This window comes from Photinus pyralis, unplaced genomic scaffold (genome assembly GCF_008802855.1).
Source record: "Photinus pyralis isolate 1611_PpyrPB1 unplaced genomic scaffold, Ppyr1.3 Ppyr1.4_LG3a, whole genome shotgun sequence".
Taxonomy (NCBI): domain Eukaryota; kingdom Metazoa; phylum Arthropoda; class Insecta; order Coleoptera; family Lampyridae; genus Photinus; species Photinus pyralis.
In genome coordinates, this window is record NW_022170509.1 from 13222878 (window position 1) to 13246925 (window position 24048).

At 36.4% G+C, this 24048-nt stretch overlaps 1 protein-coding gene across 2 annotated transcripts; it reads left to right on the forward strand.

Moving 5' to 3' along the window:
• Positions 1–23753, forward strand: LOC116166238 (RNA-binding protein 5-B). 2 transcript variants are annotated; one of them, XM_031481105.1, is made up of 12 exons: positions 1–143; positions 276–437; positions 14377–14638; positions 14733–14856; positions 14908–14977; positions 15093–15166; positions 17419–17541; positions 17594–17708; positions 17758–17994; positions 21766–22143; positions 22195–23153; positions 23331–23753. In XM_031481105.1, exons 2-12 carry the CDS (start codon positions 305–307, stop codon positions 23460–23462), a joined length of 2607 nt encoding a protein of 868 aa, XP_031336965.1. In that variant the 5' UTR covers positions 1–143; positions 276–304; the 3' UTR covers positions 23463–23753. The 2 variants fall into 2 exon arrangements, with proteins under 2 accessions (XP_031336965.1, XP_031336964.1); XM_031481104.1 differs by having other exon boundaries at positions 136–261; positions 304–437.
• The last annotated feature ends 295 nt before the right edge of the window (positions 23754–24048 follow it).

The window sequence follows — 24048 nt, forward strand, 5'->3', positions numbered from 1 at the left end:
GAGTTTGCGCTTATAAACAAAATATTTCTAGCACAGTACATTACGCCGTCTTAATAAATTTGTTAATGTCGTGTTTTTTTTATTTTGACGTATCTGAAGTACAAAAAGTATTTTTTTCTTAATATTTTTTGGGTGTGATAAAGGTATGCAAAGAAAAATGAACACACTATTATAAATTGCACAGTATACGATCAATAGCAGAGAGAAGCACCATTTTAGTATTTTGCACGACGTCTCAAAGGTCAAAATGCAGGAATTTAAGTAAGTTTTTTTAGGTGAACATTCCGTAAGAAAGTCTTGTAGCATGTCGGCTTCCCCTGATTATTGTCGAAGCTCGCCGGATTACAAAGAAAGAACGAAATCACGTTCTCGATCTCCACATTACAGACGCCATAATGGACACAGATCTCCTTCGCATCATAGTACACGTAAATCATGTAAGTCGATTAAATATAATATTAAAATCGACCCCCAACGCCCCCATTAACGGCCTTATGTTAGATTTGTGTTGTAATAATGATACGTCCTTAAAGGTTATACAGCCGCCACCTTGTGTCATGTAAATGTTTTTAAAATAAAATTTCTTGGTTAACGTTTTAATGACCCTACATTCTTATGGAACAATTGGCTCTAAACCACGCGATTAACGTAAACAGTAATTAGCTAATTACTGACTATTGCTAATAATGAAACTTCTTTTAAAGTCAAATCAAATGTTTCTTATTGCAATAATTACAATTTGTCATATTCTAAAAGAACCAGTTTAAACAACCACACTGATATAAGACACTAGGCATCACCATGTGTCAGATTAAAATTGGTACATCTTGAAACCAACATCTTTGTAGCTGTAGGGAGGTATAGTTTTGGGTAGTGGATTGTATTTTGTATATTGATTTGTTTTGTGTCTTGGTGATTTTATTGTCCGACCATCGCTTGATTACCTAATTTAATCTGCCCTGTTTTTAAATTTATTGTTTGTGTACTCTACACTCTACAGGAATGGTTTTCATACGCGAAACTACAGTGAGTCTTTCTTAAAAGCCGTCTTACACTATGCAATTTGTTGCGCAAGAAAATGTAGCAAACATTTATGAGCTGACTGCTTTATACCTCGCTTTATACGGGACCGACAAGAAATCCAAATTGCAACTTTTTAGGGACAAATTATCCAAATAATTTGGATTGTTTTCGTCAAGATATCCAATTTTTATCGACAAATTATCCAAATCCAAATAAAGCGACAAAATATGCAACCAATTTGGAAACTCCGATTTGGATATCTTGTCGGTGGCGCGACAAGATATCCAAATGTCGAATTTTTTTTAGACAAGAAATCCAAATTTTTTGGACAAAATATCCAAAAAGTTCGGAAATTTTTTGACAAGATATCCAAACTTTTTTAGACAAGAAATCCAAATAGTTTGGAAAGTTTTCACCAAGATATCCAATTTTCGAATAGATAAAGGTAGGTACGCCGCTTTTTCGTCTATTTGATCATTACCTATACGTTTTTAACAGCAGTTGTCGCAGTTGTTTTCAGCGTGAGAGCTTTGTGCTTGTCAAAGTGCTGAGTTTAAAAGTACTGATTAATTATAATTTTAATCAGGCATGAACCTTGTGTGGTAGGTACGAAAAATTCCGTGTCAGCATTTCAATTTCAGTGTTAAAACACAGCATAGCAATTAGCATTCAGCATGTTTTTATACAGCGTTTAATAGTGTAGTAGGTATAGTTTATTAATTTCATATTTAGGCCAGTCAACATCGACAATAAATCAACAAAACATGATGTATCTCTGGTTTTTTAGTATGTTGTTTGGACCCATTAGAGTAGTGTATACTCAAGTTTGCAACTCTCTAAAAGTTGTGGAAAAAGTGTAGTATACGAAAAACCGCGAAATTTTCGGACTTTTTGCAGTGTTTGCGTTATATTTCCTTAACTAGACATTTTTCGACAAAGGTCACTATATACGTTTTTGAAGAGTATTAAATGTATAACAATTTGCGCCTAACCCGAGCTCTGTAGGTCAATTAGTTACCGAATTACGGCACTTTGAAGATAGTCATTTTTTTTCCAAAAAGTGAACATTTGAGTTTTACACCTTCTTTAGATAGAAATTGCGGCTAAACTATTGACCCTACGCGTAGAACTTATGAAATAGAAGTTGTAGATAATTTAATTAGCTTTAAGGCTGTTTGTGAATGGACTATTTCGTTTTTCATAAATTTCAGGCGTAATTATAGTCCGATTTTTTTGAAATTTTGCACATTTGTGCAGTTAACTGTTACTATTTGCGCTGAGATCTCAAAAATTGAATAGTTTTAAAAACAAGCAAAAATTTTTGTAAATAATAGACATATCAAAAATCGAAGATCTCAGCGCGTACTATCGATGAAACATAATAGGGTTTTATGAAATGACAAATTTCCATTTTTTTGTAAATAAATCTGTAATTTATGAAAAAAGGTTTAATTTAATTTTGCTACAGACGGTGCTGCCCCTAGCAGTATATCAAATTAGTGTATGTTAACTCCGCCGCTTACTCCCACCACTGACAATGCGAGTTGCGAGCACATTCGGTTAGAATTTTTATTTCTTCACCTTCTTTTCTTTATCATTATTATGGTAATTTTAAAATAAAAAAATTATATTTACATGACCATTTTAGATATCGCGGGACAATACGTTTTGGGAAAGTAACATGAAAAGTCAAACTTTTATGAAACATGTCTTCTCCCCGAAATTATCGACCCTAGATTTCCTAGGAATTTATCCGTAAGGAACCCTGAACGATAATTATTTTAACACTTTTCTTATCCGAAGCGTGGGTAGGCAAAAATTTGTTACGACTTTATATTTATTTTTGCATTTTAGTGAGTTTGTCGAGGTGGATAAAATTTCATTTACTTTGCACATTTTAATTGAAACTTCAAATCACATATACATTTAGCAACGAATTACAAGCAAAAAAAGTCAACGCATTGCTTTCCCAATTCCAATATACGTGAAAACCGCGGAGAAGGGTTTCGGTACTATTCGGATACTGTACGAAATAAAAAGGTACGTTCTAATTGACTAGCGCGTATTACATTGGTTCTTGTCTTTCCGCCTTAATTCTGTATTCCCTTTACCGTTGCCCCGCAGGTGCAAGTCGAATGATAGTTACAAACAACCTTAAGTTAAGCGTAAAGTGGGGTCTGCAGGTCTCGTAGTTCTCTCTAAATCTCAAAAAAACCGATATAAGGTAAAATCGCATTTATCCAGAAATGTTCCAAAAGCTTTTTATTGTTTTGTTTTTTGGTGTGGTAAAGAAAAATTTGCCATGCAATCATTAAAAAACGTATTTTAACATTAACGTGTATTTTAATATAAACATAAGTCATAAAAATTGTAGGTATATAACCAATAAATCAAAGATACATCAAAATCGTCTCCTTGTTTTGAATGGCTCTGGGCCGCCACTTTCGCTGCACTCTTTAACAACCAGGTCCTCTACTATTGGTGGATTGTTGTCGCGATCCTTTATAGGTAGGGAGTCCAGTATTGCTGGACGTCAGGGTTGTCTTGAGGCTCGTCATCGTCGCCCTCTTCGATGATGATAAGAGCAGCGTTCTGGCACGTTTCCCCAGCGCAGGTAGCACACATCACAAAGCATTTGATACCTGCTTTCAGGCAAATACAGCCTGCATCCCTTTTTGCATTTGCCAAGAAAGGAGCTCTGGGGGGGGGGGCAAGAAAACAGAAACCGAAAAAAGAAATTACCTGCTCAGAAGTGAAGACTGCAATTTTTCGAAAACGTTTAATGAAAATCAATTAAAATATTTAGAATTGGGTACACACAAAGGTTTTATGTGGAGTCGTGAAACGATTGAAAAAAGCGATGCAACTATTTTTCTTGTGATGTTAAAGGCTTAAACTATACGCTCACAAAACTTATTCCCTATCCAAAAGTATCCGACTATCCAAGACCGACTGCAAAATACATATACTTTCCAACTGTTGTTCAATTTCAAATTTCGCGGTTCCCAAACTGAGCCAAAATGGCTGCTATTCGCGTTACTTTAGTAATCTAGGGACTTTATGTACAATGATATCATTGCGACCCCTATCTACGACTTACTAAACTTTGATTTGTGCCTTAATTTAAATCTATGAAATTGTTGGATATTTAAAATTGACTCTATGCAGCAAAAAAGTGATTTGACATATTGCTTTTTTATTCCCACACCAAAAAACAAAAGATAAAAAGTTTGTGGAACATTTCTGGAGAAATACAATTTTACCTTATATCGGTTTTTTTGAGATTTAGAGAGAACTACGAGGCCTGCAGACCCCACTTTACGCTTAACTTAAAGCTAATTAAATTATCTACAACTACAACTTCTATTTTATCATTTCTACACGTAGGATTAATAGTTTAGCCGCAATTTCGATCTAAAGAAGGTGTAAAACTCAAATGTTCACTTTTTGGAAAAAAATGACTATCTTCAAAGTGCCGTAATTCGGTAACTAATTGACTTATTTATATTTTAATTGATCGTCATTAAAACTTCACTTCTGTGCAGGTAATTTCTTTTTTCGGTTTCTGTTTTCTTGCCCCCCCAGAGCTCCTTTCTTGCAAATGCAAAAAGGGATGCAGAGGTGGCTGTATTTGCCTGAAAGCAGGTCTCAAATGCTTTGTGATGTGTGCTACCTGCGCTGGGGAAACGTGCCAGAACGCTGCTCTTATCATCATCGAAGAGGGCGACGATGACGAGCCTCAAGAGAACCCTGACGATCCAGCAATACTGGACTCCCTACCTATAAAGGACCGCGACGACAATCCACCAATAGTAGAGGACCTGCCTGTTAAAGAGTGCAGCGAAAGTGACGGCCCAGCGCCATTCAAAACAAGGAGACGATTTTGATCTATCTTTGATTTATTGGTTATATACCTACTACAATTTTTATGACTTATGTTTATATTAAAATACACCTCACCGTTTTTTTAATGATTGCATGCAAATTTTTCTTTACCACACCAAAAAACAAAAAAATAAAAAGCTTTTGGAACATTTCTGGATAAATGCGATTTTACCTTATATCGGTTTTTTTGAGATTTAGAGAGAACTACGAGACCTGCAGACCCCACTTTACGCTTAACTTAAAGCTAATTAAATTATCTACAACTTCTATTTCATAAGTTCTACTCGTAGGATCAATAGTTTAGCCGCAATTTCTATCTAAAGAAGGTGTAAAACTCAAATGTTCACTTTTTGGAAAAAAATGACTATCTTCAAAGTGCCGTAATTCGGTAACTAATTGACCTACAGAGCTCATTTAATACTATTCAAAAACGTATACAGTGATGAAAGTCGAAAAATGCATAGTTAAGGAAATATAACGCAAACTCTCCAAAAATTCCGAAAATTTCGCGGTTTTTCGTATACTACACTTTTTCCACAACTTTTAGAGAGTTGCAAACTTGAGTATACACTACTCTAATGGGTCCAAACAACATACTAAAAAATCAGAGATACATCATGTTTTGCGAATTTAGCGATTTTTTGTGTCGATTTTGACTGGCCTAATTTTGGTAAGTAGCTAGTAGCTACAGATACATTGCATAAACTGTGTACTAACGGATTCTCTTTAAAAACAATTCAAAAAGTGGTAATATGATATTAAGGCGAAGGTATCAGTATGGTATGATAAAGGAAAAGAATGCCTCTGTTGTTAAGCGTTGTGTTTCTTCTAGCGTAATTTTTCGGTAAGCTTGAACCGCTTGATCCACTTTCTCCAAAGCTATATCCTTAGACCATACAGTGCAGGTCTAAGGCTATATCACGCGTTGAATGTTGTTCTTGCAGGACTCTTATAGGAGCTGCATCAAAGATGTTTATTTCGTCGTTGTTCATTTTGCTGCAATCCTATAACTCATTTATTACTAGTTAGGCACTAATTCTTTGACGCTGTATGAAAACATACTAAATGCTATGGCGTGCTTTAACACTGAAACGGAAATGTTTCGTACTGCACAAGGTTTATACGTGATTAAAGGGCTTGAATAAAATTTGGATTTCTTGTTTAAAAAAGTTTGGATATCTTGTCAAAAAATTTCCGAACTTTTTGGATATTTTGTCCAAGAAATTTGGATTTCTTGTTTAAAAAAAATTCGATATTTGGATATCTTGTCGCGCCACCGACAAGATATCCAAATCGGAGTTTCCAAATTGGTTGGATATTTTGTCGCTTTATTTGGATTTGGATAATTTGTCGATAAAAATTGGATATCTTGACGAAAACAATCCAAATTATTTGGATAATTTGTCCCTAAAAAGTTGGAATTTGGATTTCTTGTCGGTCCCGCTTTATACTATAATTTATACCAGCTGACAATCAAACAACCCTAACCTATAATTACCACAACTTTTCAATAATTAGTTTTGTTTATTACTGTATACAATGAATGTGGAAAGAAAAGTATCCGTTGCCAGTGGATTGATCGGTATATGTGTAATTGGTAAAATTCTAAAAAGACGCACCGCCAGAAAGAACAAAAATATTTTTGATGCAATAATTTGTTGCAATGTAATTTTGCATGCAATTTCCTGTATGATCCTATGCAATTTAAATTGTGCAATATATCTTGTGCAAGAAATTGCACAGTGTAAGACGGCTACAATTATTATTATTATTTCATGTCCAGTACTGTTGTAACTAACTTATAAAATGTCTTTTTCTTCACATCGAGTCGTTTAAACGAGAATAGAGTGAAAATATTTTTTTTATAACTACTTGCCACTTAATTTTGCTGGTTATTGCTCAGGTTATTGGAATAGATTGATCTGTTTTTTGTTAAAACTGAACACAAGGGTAATTGCATTGTATGTTCAGTTTTAAGCAAAATTCCCGTGTTATGCATCATATATCACTAATTTTTCGTAAATGACAATATTCCGTAGTCCGCCATTTTGAGGAACAGATTTATATTTTGCTTCTTAACTTAATCTTTGCCTAGAAATTTATCTCTGTAAAAGCATTTCTTATCTGACTAAAATTGTGTACCTGCCGTTTTTGTTGCGCTAGCGCTTGTCCAGAAGGAGCGAATTCGCCGCGAGTCGTTTGTGGGGTACTAGGCGCCATAACGTCCACAAGCACGCGCGAATGCAAAATCGGCGTGCACTTTGCTAGACTCCCGACTCGCCGTTCGCGAGTCGAGATACTAGGGACAAGGGTACGCCTTGTTGCATACAGTTTACGCGCGAAATTCAGAGCCAGTCCACGTCTCAAGCGCTCAAACTTTTGATACGGAACTGTTTACAGATGCGCCCCTATTGGACGCAACTTGCGAATTCGCTCCTTCTGGAGATCGTCTAAAATGTGTACAGCTGTGTTTACACGATGCAAGTACGCTGACGCCAGGAAACTAGCCGAGAGTGAATGTAAACACTACTGTTAGTATGCAAGTTGACTGGTACAAAAGCCTAGGATGGAACTAAATCATCTGACTCGGAAGAATAATTAATTTCGTATAATAATTTTTTTATATCCCATAAAGCAGCTCATTCTTGGATTGCAATCAATAATTCAATATCAATAATAGGATCCATTTTAGGGATACAAAACAATATTTATGAAGTTTGACAGCAACAAGACAATTTAATTTGAATAAAGTACCGACCCTACAAAGTTATTTGTATATATATATAGCCGGACATCAGCCGGAAAAAAATTTTATACCAAAATATCTAGTGCTAACTCAGAAATTAAATTAAAAAGTTAATAAAGTCTAAAAAAGAAGCAAAGATCGCTGACAATTTTAACAAGAGTAACGTAATAAAACCTCAACTATTAATTCTAACTATAAACGGACTTGAAACAACAATCAAAGTCAAACAAATGAACAATATATAAATAAAAATAAATAAATGAACCATAAATATAAATTAATAATGCAAAAAATGGTTGAAATAAGAACAGTAATTAACGGAAAGAATGATGAATAATAATAATACAAGAATAATAAGTTTGACAGCAACACAATCCCAAGCCGCTTGAAAACAGATCTACTCGGTTACCTTACAGCATAAACCGCAATAAAAAACGACTCGGCACCTCAATCGAACGAACTGCGGTATGCGCAGTGTTGAATACCATACCGCTTTCCTGAAAAACGAGTTCATTCGTTTACATTGAAGCATCTGTCGAGGCGGCGACCGGACGTGACGGTGGCAACGGACCGACTCGACGAAAACCGTTTTTTAGCCCTTTTGTATCAACGAAATTCTGAATACGTGTAACTATAGCTTGGTTAATTGGGCGCCGACAGTGGCAATTTATTTTAGTATTGTTACAGTAATGTATAGGTACACTAAATACACATTAACACAATAACAATAACGCAAATAATGAGATCCTAAAACACTAAAAATCTTTTTTTCTGGCCTTGGCTTCGGCAAATACATCTATTAGATGATCTAAATTTAATGCTCGAGCTTTGTCGTTTTCAATACTTAAAAGTGCCAGGTTACTTAGCCTTATTTGTGACATTGAACTTCTCAAACAATTTTTAATTAGTGTTAACTTTGAAAATGACCTTTCGGCAGAAGCCGTAGTTACAGGAATGGTTAAAAATAACAAAAACGCTGTGTATAAATTTTTTAAACTTGCCGTGGGTATGGTGTTCACAAATTTAAAGTTTCGCAACATCCTTTACAGATACACAGTTCATAATTTTGCTTTTAAATGTCCTGCGGAAACTTAACAGCTCATGAACTAATTCATCTGTTAAATCTTTATCATACTGTTGAGCTAAACCTCTTGCAGTATCGACAAGAGCGGTGTCTGTAGCTTCAATTAAAAACTTAGGAGTTAAACATAAAAATTTTGAATAAACAGTTTTAAAACCTGACATTCTATTTTTTAAATTTAAATCTTGTAAGATTATTTTTGTTGAATTTTTGCTACTCTGATTAATCCCAACCGCGATGTAAATGTAAGTAATATAATAAATAAACCAATAAACGATACTAACCGCGGCGCCTTTCGGTACTTGGCGCCGGGTAGCAATTGCAACCCCTACTACCCCGATAGCTACGCCACTGCCGGCCGATTTGGGTAATTAACCAAGTCGCGCCGGCTCGAGTTCTTTGAGTTTTCCTGTTACTTTTTTGCATTCAATGATTTTAATTGTAATTTTTCCATGAGTAACTTTGACTCATACCCCTCCCATTAAAAAAAGAATAGTAAGTAGTACGTAGGTACATTGTATATGTACCCATAGTAAAAAATATGTGTTTGGTCTTAACTTATTGTAAATGATTAATAAATGGCCTTATTTTAATGTATTATTAAAAAAACATATGTCTTGAAGAAACTGTAAGCCTGAAAGGGCGGGCAGACAGACAAAGTGACTGCAATAGCACATCTAAGTTTGTTGCAAAATGCGCAAAAAAATAGATAGTAGGCTGGTCCCGAACAATTAATGTTTCAAATATAACTTCTGGTAGACAATTCGTAAAATGTTAGCGTATTTTTTTAGTTCAAAGAGTGTGTGGTATGTGTTAGTGTCGCTTTCTTAATTGTTAAAAAAATGATTTTTAGGGCATTTTTGAAAAAAAATACGCTATTATATTCGTTATTGCTGGCAGGCCGGCTGTCCGCGTTAGATCTGCACAACTACAATAGCTAGAGACTTCAAATTTTCACTAAAAGCTTTCTGCTATAGTGTAGATGTGCAGGCACTAGTCTATTTTGAGTTAGATTACTTGTGAGATCGATAATTGAAGAAAATAATTTCGATATGGGTTTCGGAGGTGCTATAATTTTACCGTTAGATAGCGCTACCAGTATAAAAACTTATTATTTACTTTGTGATTTGTTTTACAAAATGAAGACGTACCTACAGTCAATTGAAATTAAATAAAATTAATGATTTAAGGCAGCCAAAATTACTCGTGAGATCGATAATTTTAAACTTCGCTAATAAAATACTGACCTGCATTACCAAAAATGCGCTTTAATCATGCATATGCTGATTTACAACTTGTTTTCTACTTAAACTTGAACTGCAGAAAGTGTATACTACAAGCAAAGATCATACAAGCAAAGATCATGATCTTTGCTACAAAATACAATTAAACCGATATAACGAAATAGCAAAGGACTGGGCATTGATGTTTACAATTATACCTATCATAATATTATTTATGTGATTCTCCTGATCAAAATGCACGTGGTTCCAAAATAGAAGAGGGGGGGGGGGGGCAAAAATGCGCAAGTAAATTCATCTCGTAGGCATCTAATTATCAACTCATAAATTCAACTTCTCGGTAAATGCTAAGCGAGAATAATGCCTTGATAGACTCTAAACAATGAGAATTTTACATCGAATAGTTGATATAAATACGTACAGTCCCATGGTACAGTCAAAACTCGAAAGACTCATCGAGAATGTTTTCGGATTGCGCATATTTTGACACATGTACCTAACTATACCGTCAGTGAGTAATTAAATCCTTCACTCAACGATACCATTCTCCAGAAAATTCTAGGTTTCAGTAAATGTCCTATACCTATCTTCAACTGTTTAGCGTATTTAGTCAGACTTTCATTTTCTTTCCAAATTCAGCATAAAAACAGGGTTTCCATTAAAAAAGTTATCTCTGTTCGAGGATTGTTCCAAAAACGTTTACTGAGGTTTTTGTGATATCGCACTGTATATAAAAATATACGTTCAGTTTTGCCATTGTTTAAATTAAACAGTGGTTTTGCTTTATTTCTATATGTAGGTAAGGTAGATGTGCTCAAAACGCAAAGACGTGACACGTGAGACGTTAAGCTCAAGTTACAGTTACAGATAGGTACAATCACTGCACCTGCGAACGCGTCTATTCAGCTTTTTAATAAATTAACATTACAGGATTTTTCATTCTGTTCTAATTTTTTGTCGCCCCCTAAAATTGCCTTTTGGCCCCTCTCTAAATACGGCACTGGCTGGCTAAAAATTTTTTTAACGCGGCCAGACCGTGATCGCCACGTGGCCACCCCGAGAGCGCCCCAGGTCGAATGGTCGCGTCATCCTTGCCTTTTTGGTTTCTAAAGTTGATTTCACACGGCTCGTGATATCTCAAGCCGGGCGCGACAGAACCGTCGAAAGTCGGTAACTTCAAAGGTGCGATGCAACGCGGCGTGTGTAGGCCTGTGACGGCGCGTCGCGGAAAGCTTCGGTTATTGATTTGTATTTGGTAAATTCCAACAGAAACGATCAACACGATGCGTGGATTCGCATTGAGGAAAATGAAAAGCACAGTTAGCACCATTAAAGAGTTAAAAAAAACAAAAGGGCTGGTTTAATGTCTCCGTAAACGAACCTAAGAAGCAGAATCGAAAGATCGATGAACAGTGACTCTGGTGCAGATGAAATCTTCAAACCAGATTTTTGGACTGAAGTCTTTAAAACCAAACCTAACGCGCCGTGGGAATTTGAAAGTTGGCCCGGACTTGTCGGCGCGTCCCGAGCCCGTGTTCTCAAATTGCTTCATTGGCTCCGAAAGTGTTATAAAAAGTTTTCGTAAAAGTCGTAAATGGGAGGCCCGTATTTTGGAAAAGTCATGTTATCGGTTGCGGTTGAAGGCTACCGTATGCTGAGTTGCTATTTCATAGGGCCAGCATTCCATCGTGCGTAAATTTGCATTTTTACATTTCGAAATTATTATCTAATATATTTAATTAAACTTGTTAAAACTTAAAATATTTAATATTTGTTTAATAAGATTTTGTACAAACAGAAAATTAAAATGTTTCCTCATTTTCTCATTATTTTTTGGCTGGTGTTCCAAGCACGAAATTCACGACACGATAAGGGGGCGACGATGAACGTGTTTGTTTTCTTTTTGTGGAATGTTGTAGCAGTTAGGAGTAGCTTATCAGTACAACCTGCAGGTGGATGTAATGAAATAACGCAAAAATTAATATTTTCGCGGTTCATTCGAAAATAGTATAAAATCTCTGATGCGTTTTCCAATATTTCCCCTTTTCGATTCTGGCTGCACTCGTCTGAAAAACTACAGCTAGAAAAACTGCATCCCGCCAATTTGAAAAGGGATATTTTTCAAACTTATAAACTGTTACGTGAGATAGTATTAGAAGGTGTCAGCGAAATGTCGGAATTCTTATAGCGTCGCGTGTTCAAACTTTTGGCGCTAATTTGCTCCAATACCAAGACAGCTCACCGCCATAGCAAGTTCAAGGACTTTCATAAAGGTCACGTTCGAAATTACCTAACGGGGAAAACATTCATCAATATCTGATAAATATAGGTATCAAGAATGAGCGTAATTTTACTGTAGAGCAGGCATGAGCAACCTTTTTTTTCCAAGGGTCCAAAATAAAATTTTTCATATGCGCGACGGGCCACAGTTGAGAATCCAAATAAAAAGTATGTTTAATTAAAGAAATAAATAATTATCTATTTCTTTTTGGTCTTGACCTATTTTTTGCTTTCGTAAAAATCATTAAAAAAAACAAAGTACTCCTGAAAATTGACACGATTTTGCATACAAAATTTACCAGACGTGGGTAATAAATCCCCCTCGAAATCCCCATATTCAGCTTGTATCCAAATTTTCATTTATGTTCTTAAGATTTGTTGCAATATATGGCTTAAAAATGTTTCGTAAGCCCAAAACACGTATCGTTGTATTGGCCCAGCCGGTATATATCGCGACGAAAATTCTGGGAAACGCCTAGCGATATCTCTGAAACAAAAAATGTTTTTCAAAGAGGCTTTCAAACGTCTTGGAAACTGCGGATCGCGTCCACCAGATGCTGCACGTATAAGATAATCATTAATGTCCCTAGATTACTAATAATCATTAATTCCCTGATGATGGCGATTATCGCCGAAACTATAGTCGTGTTTTAATAGTACAACAATAAATGTATGGGGAAGGCTTTGAGATCCGATTTTCTTAATCTTTGATATCACTCAACCCCATTTAGAGGAACGATGGATCAGTTTATTTCGAATTTTTAATGTAACTTAGCGGACCGTATGAAGTATTAACTATGAATTAGGTTAGCGGGCTGGACAAAACTAGTCTGCGAGCCGGATCAGGCTCGCGGGCCGTGGGTTGCCCATATATGTTGTAGAGTGTGTGGATCATTGGGCTTATTAAAACAAAGTGAGTCGGTCGTACTGCACGCGATCTTTCTAACATCTTGTTTTCTGGATAATTTTTTTTATTAGGACCCCATAAAAAAGTAACATGATTAAATGTGGAAAAATCCTGAATTCAAAAAATGAAAGAAAAATATACACCAATAAATTAAAAAAATAATGTTGGCAAAGGATAATTCTGCTCCTTCTGTAACCTTTCCATATTTTTGAGGGAATCATTTTATTACATCTTTACGCAGCTGGAATCGTTACCAAATTTTTGGCGATAAAGGTCGGAGAGTGCGGTCGATACTGTCTCTTTGTCGCGCCCTTTCGTTTTTTTGTATAAAAAATATAATATTCAGACTGTAGGGGTCTATTCTGACAAGCAGCGCGACAAGGCGCGACAAATTGTCCTTTTGGTAAGGGAACAAACTACCCAGTTTTAAAACATGGCTTCATGGAGTAGGTAGTTCATCTAGTTATGATGAATTTCTCTCTTTGGCATTGTCAGTGGAAGCATGCCACGAGGGAACTGAGAGCCCTTAATTCAAGACTAATAGTGACAGGAGTGGACGCCGACGACGATATGCTAAAGGAGAGGCTGCTTACGCAAAACGAGGAAGTGTTTGAGAAAGGAGCTAAGAGCGACCAGGTGAAGGTGGTGGGAAAAAGACGATGCCAAAACCACCAGCGTGAAAACTGGATTGTCGAGGTCAGCCCGAAAGACTAAGGCAATACGGAAAAGCGGATACGTAAATCTTGACCTCATCAGAGTACCGGTAAAGAAGCACATTCATGTCGGGCATTGCAACAGGTGCAACAACTTGTGGCAAACTGCCTCAAGAAAGAAGACATATGCTCACGACCGGAGAACTGCAACCTGAGACCCTAGTATCTATCATTTGTAAGTGACTGGGGGTCAAAGATACGGCGCGTACTGCTATGGGCGGATACTGCCCAGTGCACCAAAAGCAGGTTCAACTTGCCATAAACGATATCGACTATGGCAGATCGCCTTAATAACAGCTGAACGCTCAGGTACCTCTCACGCCATCCCATCCGCACATCAAATTAATGGCGTTACAGGTAAACACAGGCTAAGGCAGGACGGCTAATGAGATGCTCTTTAAAACATCGAACGACATGCAGTCGTCAATCCTATTAATCCAATAGCTATACACTGCTGCAAATGGCTGACAGAATTCATTGACCCTTTACTTTAATTGCAGATTACCAAGATAGTGACAGCGATCGCGAATATGGGCGAAGAGATTTAGATTCGTCTTGGGAACACAAAAGCAGTAGAAGGACAAGATCGAGAAGCAGAGATCGTGATCGATATCATAAAGATAGAGATTATGATTCACACAAAGATAGGGACTACCACAGACGATCGAGAAGTAGCAGCAGATGGGAACGGAAATCGGAAGAGAGAAAAGCTCGTGATCGGGACAGATCTTACCGGGATGATGATAGGGATAGTGTAGATAGGTATGATTGGTTAGCAGTTTCATTTCATGGGCAAGCTACGCATTTCTAATGAAAGCATCCAATAATGATTGTTGTACATCTGTAATGTTAACAGTGAACGTAGTCCAAATGGGGCCGTTATTGGTGCTAGCGGATCCGAAATCATTGGTTACAAAAGCCAGCCACCTAATAACACAATTATGATTAGAGGATTAGCGCAGCACATAACAGAAAACGATGTAAGTTGAATGAGTTGTCTGTCACGCTATGTTGACGTTTGTCGATTTTAGATCCGACAAGATATTATTCAATGTGGATTGATGCCAAAGGATATTCGCCTAATCAGGAAAAAAGACACAGGTAATTTCCTTTTATTATTATTTGCTTGGATATAAGGTTGTCCTTAGGTCATATTTGTGCATATTTTCGGTTGTAAGGGTTAGGTAATGCCATTGGTGTCTATTGTGCTGTTTAGGTGCATCACGCGGTTTCGCCTTTGTCGAGTTTTCTACCCTGGCGGAGGCCACTCGGTGGATGGAGATGAAACAGGTATCTTACAAATGCGAAGAATCTGTAAAGTCGGTATAGTTCAATACAAGGTTTACAACTTTTTCTATGAGATTACTACTTTTGCATCAAAATAGACTGACAATAAATTAGTACCGTTCATTTTGTCCTTTTCATTTTTGGCATATCATATGGGCGTGATGAAACTCCCAGCAGAAATATTTTGTAAATCTAACGTTTTGTTGAATTTTGCAAGAAGCAATCGTTATCAGCCAGGGACTCTAACCGAACTAAAAAAGAACCAGACTGGAAATTCGCGGGTCAGAACTCCTATATTATTCATTGCTGAAAAAAAATGGAAACTGTTATTGATAACTAGAACGCGTATTTTTGTTTTGAATTGTTCCTAACAAATTACGTGAACTGCGCAATGAGAGAACAAACCCATAATGATATATCTATTCTATGGAGAATATTTTTAATGAGATATTAAATATAAATTAAATGAAATCAGTTGTTCGTAGATGTAAATTTTTTAAACCTTTTTTTCGTGACTTTAAGGGCACTGTCCTTCCAGGTAATCCTTGTTCTGTCAATTTTACGTGAATTATATGTCATTTTAAGGAAATTGGCATTAAATTAACTAAACTAAATACGGTCATAAGTCATAACATAACTGTTGGCGTTGGTCGGTTACCCAGAACAGAATTGGAAAATTCGAAACTGTTCGCGAGTTATCATGTGCACAGACGGACGTACAGAAAGTCCAAATTACCAAAATTTAATTAGATTCCTTGACCATTGTCTGTCTATTACTGAAAACAGAATTGAAAAATTCGAAACCGTTCACGAGGTATCATGTACATAAGCGGGCAGAGTTATCAAGTACACAGACGGACGGACGGACAGAAAGTTCAAAATCATGAACTGGCTCTTGTTAATAAAATGTAAACAGAAAAGAAATAAAGCCGTTTCAGTTGTTAATAGACAACATTTAAGCTGGGGTAACGCCGCTACCCCACTGCGGTGAGTACATGATGTTTCAGACTACCGGGCCGGGAGGGTTAAAATGACCGCTTCATGACATTTTGTATCTCGCAATTCCAACAGTTAAGTGAAAATAGTGCAAAACCATTACAAACAAATTATATCAGGTCCAACACTGAACCTTCTAGCTAGATGAATATCTGTGAATAAGACACTGTAATAAAAGCAGGATTGTTAGAATGGCGACCACCGTCTGTTTTTGATACATTCCCACAGTCTTAAAAACATTTTTCAAAAAATCATTCACAGGCATAACCTTTGCTTCTACCTCTTGTTTAATTTTCTGTTTATTATCTTCCATTATGGAGAATTACTCATCTAATGAAGTTGTTGGTATTATTTTATTCTCAATAGTAATAATGTTAACGTCAACAATTTTTTAAATGGAGACGCGCATTCGTCAGTTGTAGTCTAGACGTAGATGCAGTTGCAAGAGGAGGTAAAATGTTTGTTATTGAGTACAGCTACCATGTAAGTTTTATTTCTTTTTATAATTACTTGAATAAAGTTAGGTAACGTTTAGTTTTACTATTTCGGAAATTAGCGACTAAATGCGTAAAAGTGCCGTTGTACTTGTTTTTTTAGAAAAAATGTGCGTGGCTAAACAGTTTTTTTAAATGTGTTTCTTATATACTTTGATATTATGAACTTTAGGTGTGCACATAGAAGGATATAGCACTTAATATAATTATTTGTGTATTGGTTATTGATTTTCGAACCCTACAGACAATGGAAACGATAAATGCACTTTTGTCAAGATTATATTCATGGGTCGTTGATGCTTCGAACAGTTCGAAAAAAGGGACTATAACAAACGATTCGTCATTAGTCTTTGGAAAAAAGTTTCTACCAGATTCGAAAATACTGAAAAATTAGTTTCTAAAAACCGGAACCGTTCTAAAAGGTTTAAATATAAAGGAATCGAGTCCATCTGCCTACTTACTTTAAAATAATGTACCTGTAACGATTGTTTTGCAACATTCAACAACGATTTTAAAATATTTCAAGTTCACGCAGATCTACTTTTTTACCGTTCACTGGAAGAAGGAACTCACATTTCTTTTTCCGATTGTATAAGTTGTGTCGGAATATAAAAATTGGTCTGCGTAGCAAATTCAGTTAAATTTGAGTTCAAAGAGTCTAATTGCGAAGAATCAAAACCAAATTTTTACTCCTGCAGTGTCTCTTTTGAGAGAGGGTTGATAAGAATGGTAGAAGGAATTAACAATGTTGGTTTGTGTTTTCAGGGCGTATTGATGCTGCAAGACCAGTATCGCGCAATTATGCAATACAGCATTCCCAAAGAGCTTTGCCAAAACTCGGAAAAGCCACCGTCACATAAGGCTTCCTCGGACTGGTTTTGCATTAAGGTTCGTTCTCCCTTCTTCTCCCGCAATGTATTAATTTAGTCTATTTACGTAGTGTGGAGCACAGAATTTTAAGCGCCGCGACAATTGCTTCAAATGCCATGCGTCACGTATGGAGAGCGAAGAGGGTGGTAGCGGTAGCGACGAAATTTGCAACTATGTCACAAAAAGTATTTTTTTCATTGTTTGTTCTCGGTGTTACAGTTTTGTGTCTTTTAGCAATAATGCTTCGCAATTTAGATGCCTTAACCACAGAAGATTCCGTTATGCAAGTTTTAACGTGCACTATTCCCGAAATGGTTAAGCACGTTTCTGGGGTGTGCATCGGACGCGATCCTCTTACATCGACGTCACGGGGTATTTGCTATCTGGGGACCGAGAGTACAGTGGACGCTCTAGCGTTATACGGAGCGTTGACAAATCTTAATCCTCCTCTAACGATTGATGGCAAAACAGGTAAGTAACTAAGTAACTCGCACCAACTTATTTATGCCGCGGTGTATGATAAGATAGGTGTGCTAACTTTCTATGTGATTGTCATTGGAGGAGTTGATGTCGACTGGATCATGTCTTTTACTATCATGATGTGCCGTCTCTGTTATATTACACAGAAAAGACCTATATCAACTTTTGCGCGATACAATCCCTGTGTAACTGGTAACATAACAGACACTGCGCATCCTGACAGCACACGACATGGTAAATTTCACGTTTTCACTAGTTTTTCGATGTTTTTGTGTATCAACATTATGCATATTTTATGTTGTCGAACGGCTCTTTTCAAAGATTAAAAAAAATATATAGACATTCATTTTGAAACACAAAAGTTGTCTCAACCGGAAGTGATTTCAATATGTGATTGGGTTGATTGCAATGTCACATATACAATTATATTTGATAAATTTTTCGTATCTCGCCAAATAAAAGAGATTGAGGTGACCCTATTTTCTCGAACGCACTGTAAAAAACCATCATTCTTCTTACAGCACTGATAAGCAGAGAGTACACCTGTCATTATTATACACCATGCCTTATCCATAACGTAATTAATTTTATCGAGAAACTTAGACAGAACTTAAAGCACCTAGATATCAAAAGTAAATACAGTAGGGTCTTGCTAATTCCAACAGGCAAAGAACAGATTGTCAAGGTGTCTGGATTATCGAATGCAAAATGAATAATGGATAAATGAATGATTAATTACATTAATTATAGAAAGAGACAAAACAAAAGTCTGTAATCTTCTTCTGTTTAAGACTTTCGTACTTCATTTCGAAAGCACAGTCTCTCAAATGACGAAGTAACATACCAGTTAGGCAAATTGAAAACTGCATCTGTCAATGTTATTGATTTTAATGAATCGATGAGATTTTCATTACTGAATGGATTGGCAAGACAAGTAATCAAAAGTGATTTCCTGTAGTTTAATTTCACATTTTGTTTTGACGTTCTGATCCATTGGTTGTATACACGCCGTGGTGTTAGGCGGCAAAAATATTCCAGTCTTCAGTAACGGCATCTTCAGCTGATGGATGGCTGGGGCAATTGTCCAGCAGGGACCCTGAGGAAGTAAGTTCACTAGAACATGGCGATGGACTGCAGGAACAAATTCAGTTTCAAACCACTCCATGAACAAGTCTTTGGTAACCCAAGCATTTCTCTGAGGACGATAACAAATTAAACCAGCTCTTTTTTTCATCATTTTTCTCCCGGAAGCTGACTGCTCACCACCTGATGCTAAAGTACGATCAGGCAACAGTCGCCAATATAAACCAGATTCATCAGCACTGTAAACCTGCTCAGCTGTTCTGTAACTCTTTTTAACTGAAATGGTCCGATAGCAGTTTCATCAGGTGATAGTTTTTCACCCTCCGTTTTAACCGTCTAATTCCATGACGCTTTTTAAAGTTATCTAACCACCCTCTGCTTGCATTAAACCCTGTACTAGAGTTTGTGATCTGGCGAAACAAGGCATTCTCCAAAATTGGATTTTCAGATTACTTTCGCTGTTTTCGTGCACCGGGACCGCGTTCTGTTTATATTAAGAACATTGTTTGTAATCTGAAACTATTAAAGGTACCTTTACACTATAATATATCTCACATGATTTTTTATATGATATGTTATATGATATTTACTACCAACATATTTTTCGTATGAGTTTTAATGTTTTACTTTACACTTGACAGGTTTTTCATATGACTTTAATACAAGAAGTTACGAAACCTATATAACTTCTCTAAATTAAAATGTTCCAAGTTCCAAGATTGGGCTACTAGTTCAAAAGTTACAGCCCTTTGAATTTTCTTTCGAAATTGGTTTCTAGTCTATAAGTTTTGATTGAGAAGTCTGATCGAAAAAGTACGAATTGTTTTGGATTCTATGCACCAAAATTAATAAGAAAAAGTGTTTTACCGAGAAATTTTGGTGCAGTCGATTTTTGGAAAAAGGGAAGGTTTTTTTTGCCCCGAAAAAAAAAATTGTCTCAGATCGACCCGGAAAAAAATTTTTCTTATAGAACGTGGCCTGTAGAATCCATAATTTCAAACAGTTCCAAGATTGGGCTACTAGTTCAAAAGTTACAGCTAGGGAATGCAATCCCGCAGCAAAATCTCAATCCCGGTATTTGCGGGATCGTTAGATGTTAATCCCGCGGGAACCCGGTATTTGCGGGATCCCGCAAAATTTTAAATAAATTGGCAAATAAGCAATTTTGTGCGGTTAACTTCTGTATTAAAATAAATCGCTAATTATCACAATAAGTATTCAACAAAAAAGTACCTTCAGGCTAACTTAGAACTCAAAAAAATCACCTGTAAAGCACAAATAGGTGAACTTCTAAAGTGCCTCAAAAATCATAGTACATTTTTAACGAAAAAAGTTTAACAATTATTTAAAAAATAATTTCTCCATTATGCGTTTCATTAACAAAGCAAACAGAGTCGTCCCCTTGGTCGACATTAAGGATGAGTGTACCCTTATTTGAAAGATTACCCCAAACATTTGAAGGGTTAATTACCAATCAAGACACTATTTGACAATGTGTGTCTGAAAACACCACTACAACTAGACAACCAAATACCAATATACTCGTAAATATTTATTGCTCGATTTATTGTTTATGTAATTTATTCTTTCATTAGTAACTAATATACCCATTGATTATACACACCTATAATCAATGATATAATCAAAAGTTTACTGGTTTACTCAACTATTCAGCTTTTTCAGATAAGTACAACAGCAAAATGCGAAAAGTAACCATAAAAGGGCGGGATCACTTGGATATTTAAAATAAGTCATGTCATTTGTCATGCAGAAATAGAAACATCCCTATTCCACGATTTACGTATTATTTCCATATGATTTGTCTTATGACAGCCATAATACCAAAAATAGTATAGTGTAAACACAAATCTAAATGCTTGTTACTTATCATATGACAAATCACATGAGAAGTATGATAGTGTAAAGGTACCTTTAGCGTAACAAACTTTAAGATTTTTTCTTGGTTTTTCTTGATATCGCCTACAGTTGACTTGCCAATACTAAACTTTTGAGAAATAATAAGGTAGCTATCCCCTTTATCTATCCTCGTCCTTTATAGTCCGTCGAATGTTTACGACAGAGTGGCGCCATTTTGCGAAAGTCGTGCAAGTGACAATAACGAAATCACACAGTAGGCACGTATACGCAGGTCGATCTTCTGTCTGGATTACTGTGATCACTGGATAAGCAAGGGTTCGTATTAGTGACGCCCTACTGTAAATATTACTTCTACCATAGTTTAAATGGTGTTTTCCCCCAAACCAGTACAATGTGTAAACCAAACTAGACTCGCTCCTATAACTTTGAAGAACTAAAAGTTTTACCAACTCATAGAAATTACAAGAAACAAAATTATCTGTAAAATCCAAAAATGTGAAAGTATACAGCGTACTTTTAAATTTTGAAATGTAGGGTCACTTCCTGTTGAAAGTGATAAGGAAGTACTATTTTGAGCTTTCAGTTCATTTTTACCCATATCACCCACCAAAATTTTATATTCATGTCGCGAATTCCGCCAAAATTATAGGGGTGTGTTTTGTTTGTTTACACACCAGATGGGGTGTTCATAACCTAACTGAAGTGGTGACAGCATCCAATTACTTACAGTTTTTGTTAGTAGTTTCTCTGTATGACTGATATTACATTTTTCTGAATGTGTTTGCTTTTCTGTTTAAATAGTGATCATGTCCTACTGTAAATACAATATGGGAGACACCAAAAAATCACACGATCAAGCAATAAGTGCGGCCTTTCCTAATGCTAGCCAACCTAGCATGTATACGTTAAATGACGTCGATAGTTTAGCTGAATACTCGGCGAGTCGCTACGCAAAAAGTGTCGTGGAATATCAACAATACTACGAGTACTACAAGAGCTATTTTACACAGCAGATTACAGCTGGAAATTCCATAACACTGCACCAAGACAACCAAATGGATGCGGCGAATGCTGCTGCTGCTGTCGCTCAATCAGCCATACAACAAATGCACGCCAATAAAAATTTCTATGACACTACGCATATTGCTGTTCCTACTGGTTCCGATGGGAAACGATATCGTAAGTATTATCGATTTATTTAGTATGCCCATTCTATTGTTTTATTTACAGCGATTCCGGATGTGTCTAAATTTACGTATGACAAAAGCAGTGGCTACCATTACGATTGCTCGACTGGCTTATACTACGATCCAAATTCCTCATACTATTGGAACACAGTTATTCAAAAGTATTTATATTATGACCACGAGAAGCTAACTTATTTGCTAGCTCCCTTAACTGCGTACGACTACTCTGGAATACAGCACACAGCGGAAATGTCTGCCGAACCAGAAGCGAAGAAGTTAAAACCGGAAAAGCAGGACAAAGTGAAGGTTGCCAAGAAGATTGCCAAAGATATGGAACGCTGGGCGAAAACACTGAATCAAAAGAAAGAATCTGCGGTGTACCGGACTAATATTGAGGGTAACTTCAATCCGCAAGGGCTAGTTGGATCTGCGGATATCGGTTATTCGGTGTTGGAGAAGAAGAACGGAACGCCAGCCTTAATCAATTGTCCGCCTACTATTCAACCTGAAACTACTGTCGATATAGTTCAATCTACTCCGTTGGTTGCGGCATATGGAGAGAGCGAATCGTCCGAGGATGAAGCCCCAAATGAAGAATTGGACTTCTTAGATTTTACTAAATTAATTTGCAACTTATGTAAGCGCCAATTAACCTCCGTTGAAGCTTTAACAAAACATGCCAAATTATCCGATTTACATAAAAAGAATCTAGAGCTCAGGAAATGTAGTACAAAGAAAGTCGACAGCGAACATTCTAAAATTGTATATCGCGATAGAGCAAAAGAACGCCGAATGAAGTACGGTGATACCGATGAACCGCAACCCAGCAAGTTAAAAGAAAAATACTTGAAAGCGAGAGAGTTAGTCGACTTACCTGTTACGTCTTCAGTCGCTGAACCTATCGGATCAGAGAATGTAGGCAATCGGTTATTGCAGAAAATGGGTTGGACTGAAGGTCAAGGTTTAGGAAAAGCGAATCAAGGGCGTACCACTATAATCCAGGTAATTATTTCGCTTTTACATTCAGCACGGAGCACATCACTTGAATCTGTAATATACACTGTAGAACTTGTAGCCAATTAACGAAATGGCACAGTACTCTTTGTAAAGCTTAGATAAAGGTATTGTGCTCAGTGTTGCATTATGACTCAATATAGGTAAGTGTTAATTATTTTATAGGCGGAACAACGTAATAGTACCGTGGGTTTGGGTAATAAGTCTGCATATACAGCAGTTGCAGGAGAGTCATATAAGGACTGTGTTAAAAAAATGATGTACGCCAGGTACCAAGAACTCACAGACAAACCGTAAATTTAGTGGTAGTGTCTAAACGCAATGGAGGCATCTGGAGGAGGATTTGCCCACCACCGTCCTTCGATACATTATTTTTTGTATTCTTCCTTTTTTGATATCATGTTTTGTCAAACAGAGTGCTTTTTGAGTTTAAATTTTTTTTTAGTTTTAAGGTACCATAATTATGTTCTCTTGCATTTATATGAACCACCTACCATTGTTATCATCCTTTTGATTCGTTTTGATCAGTTGTTAAAAAAAAACATGTAAGTTCTATGTAATATAAGTAAATTTTTATGCAGTTTCTAACACTTCTTTAGTTACACGGAAAATGTTATGGTACAATTGTTACAATGAGAGGAGCCAATTTTACCTTGGACTCCTAGGTCATTGTTTTGAATCGAATCAGGTATGTTTTTTTAATTTGGAGACTCCCGTACTGAAGTGATGAAACTTCACTTTGTTCTAAATCATTTCAGAAGTTTGTGACTACATGGTTACACAAATTTTTGGTAGTGGTTCTCTTCCATAAACATGAATTCTCCATTGGTGGGATTAATGTACATACATTCTCTAAATCATCACTGGTGAGATATACATTCTA

What these genes read in the sequence shown, in the direction of transcription:
- LOC116166238 (XM_031481104.1), top strand. An exon ending in AACGATTGATGGCAAAACAG is followed by an intron (nt 17,995 to 21,765) that starts GTAAGTAACTAA and finishes CTGTTTAAATAG; the next exon opens with TGATCATGTCCTACTGTAAA. An exon ending in GGCGTACCACTATAATCCAG is followed by an intron (nt 23,154 to 23,330) that starts GTAATTATTTCG and finishes ATTATTTTATAG; the next exon opens with GCGGAACAACGTAATAGTAC.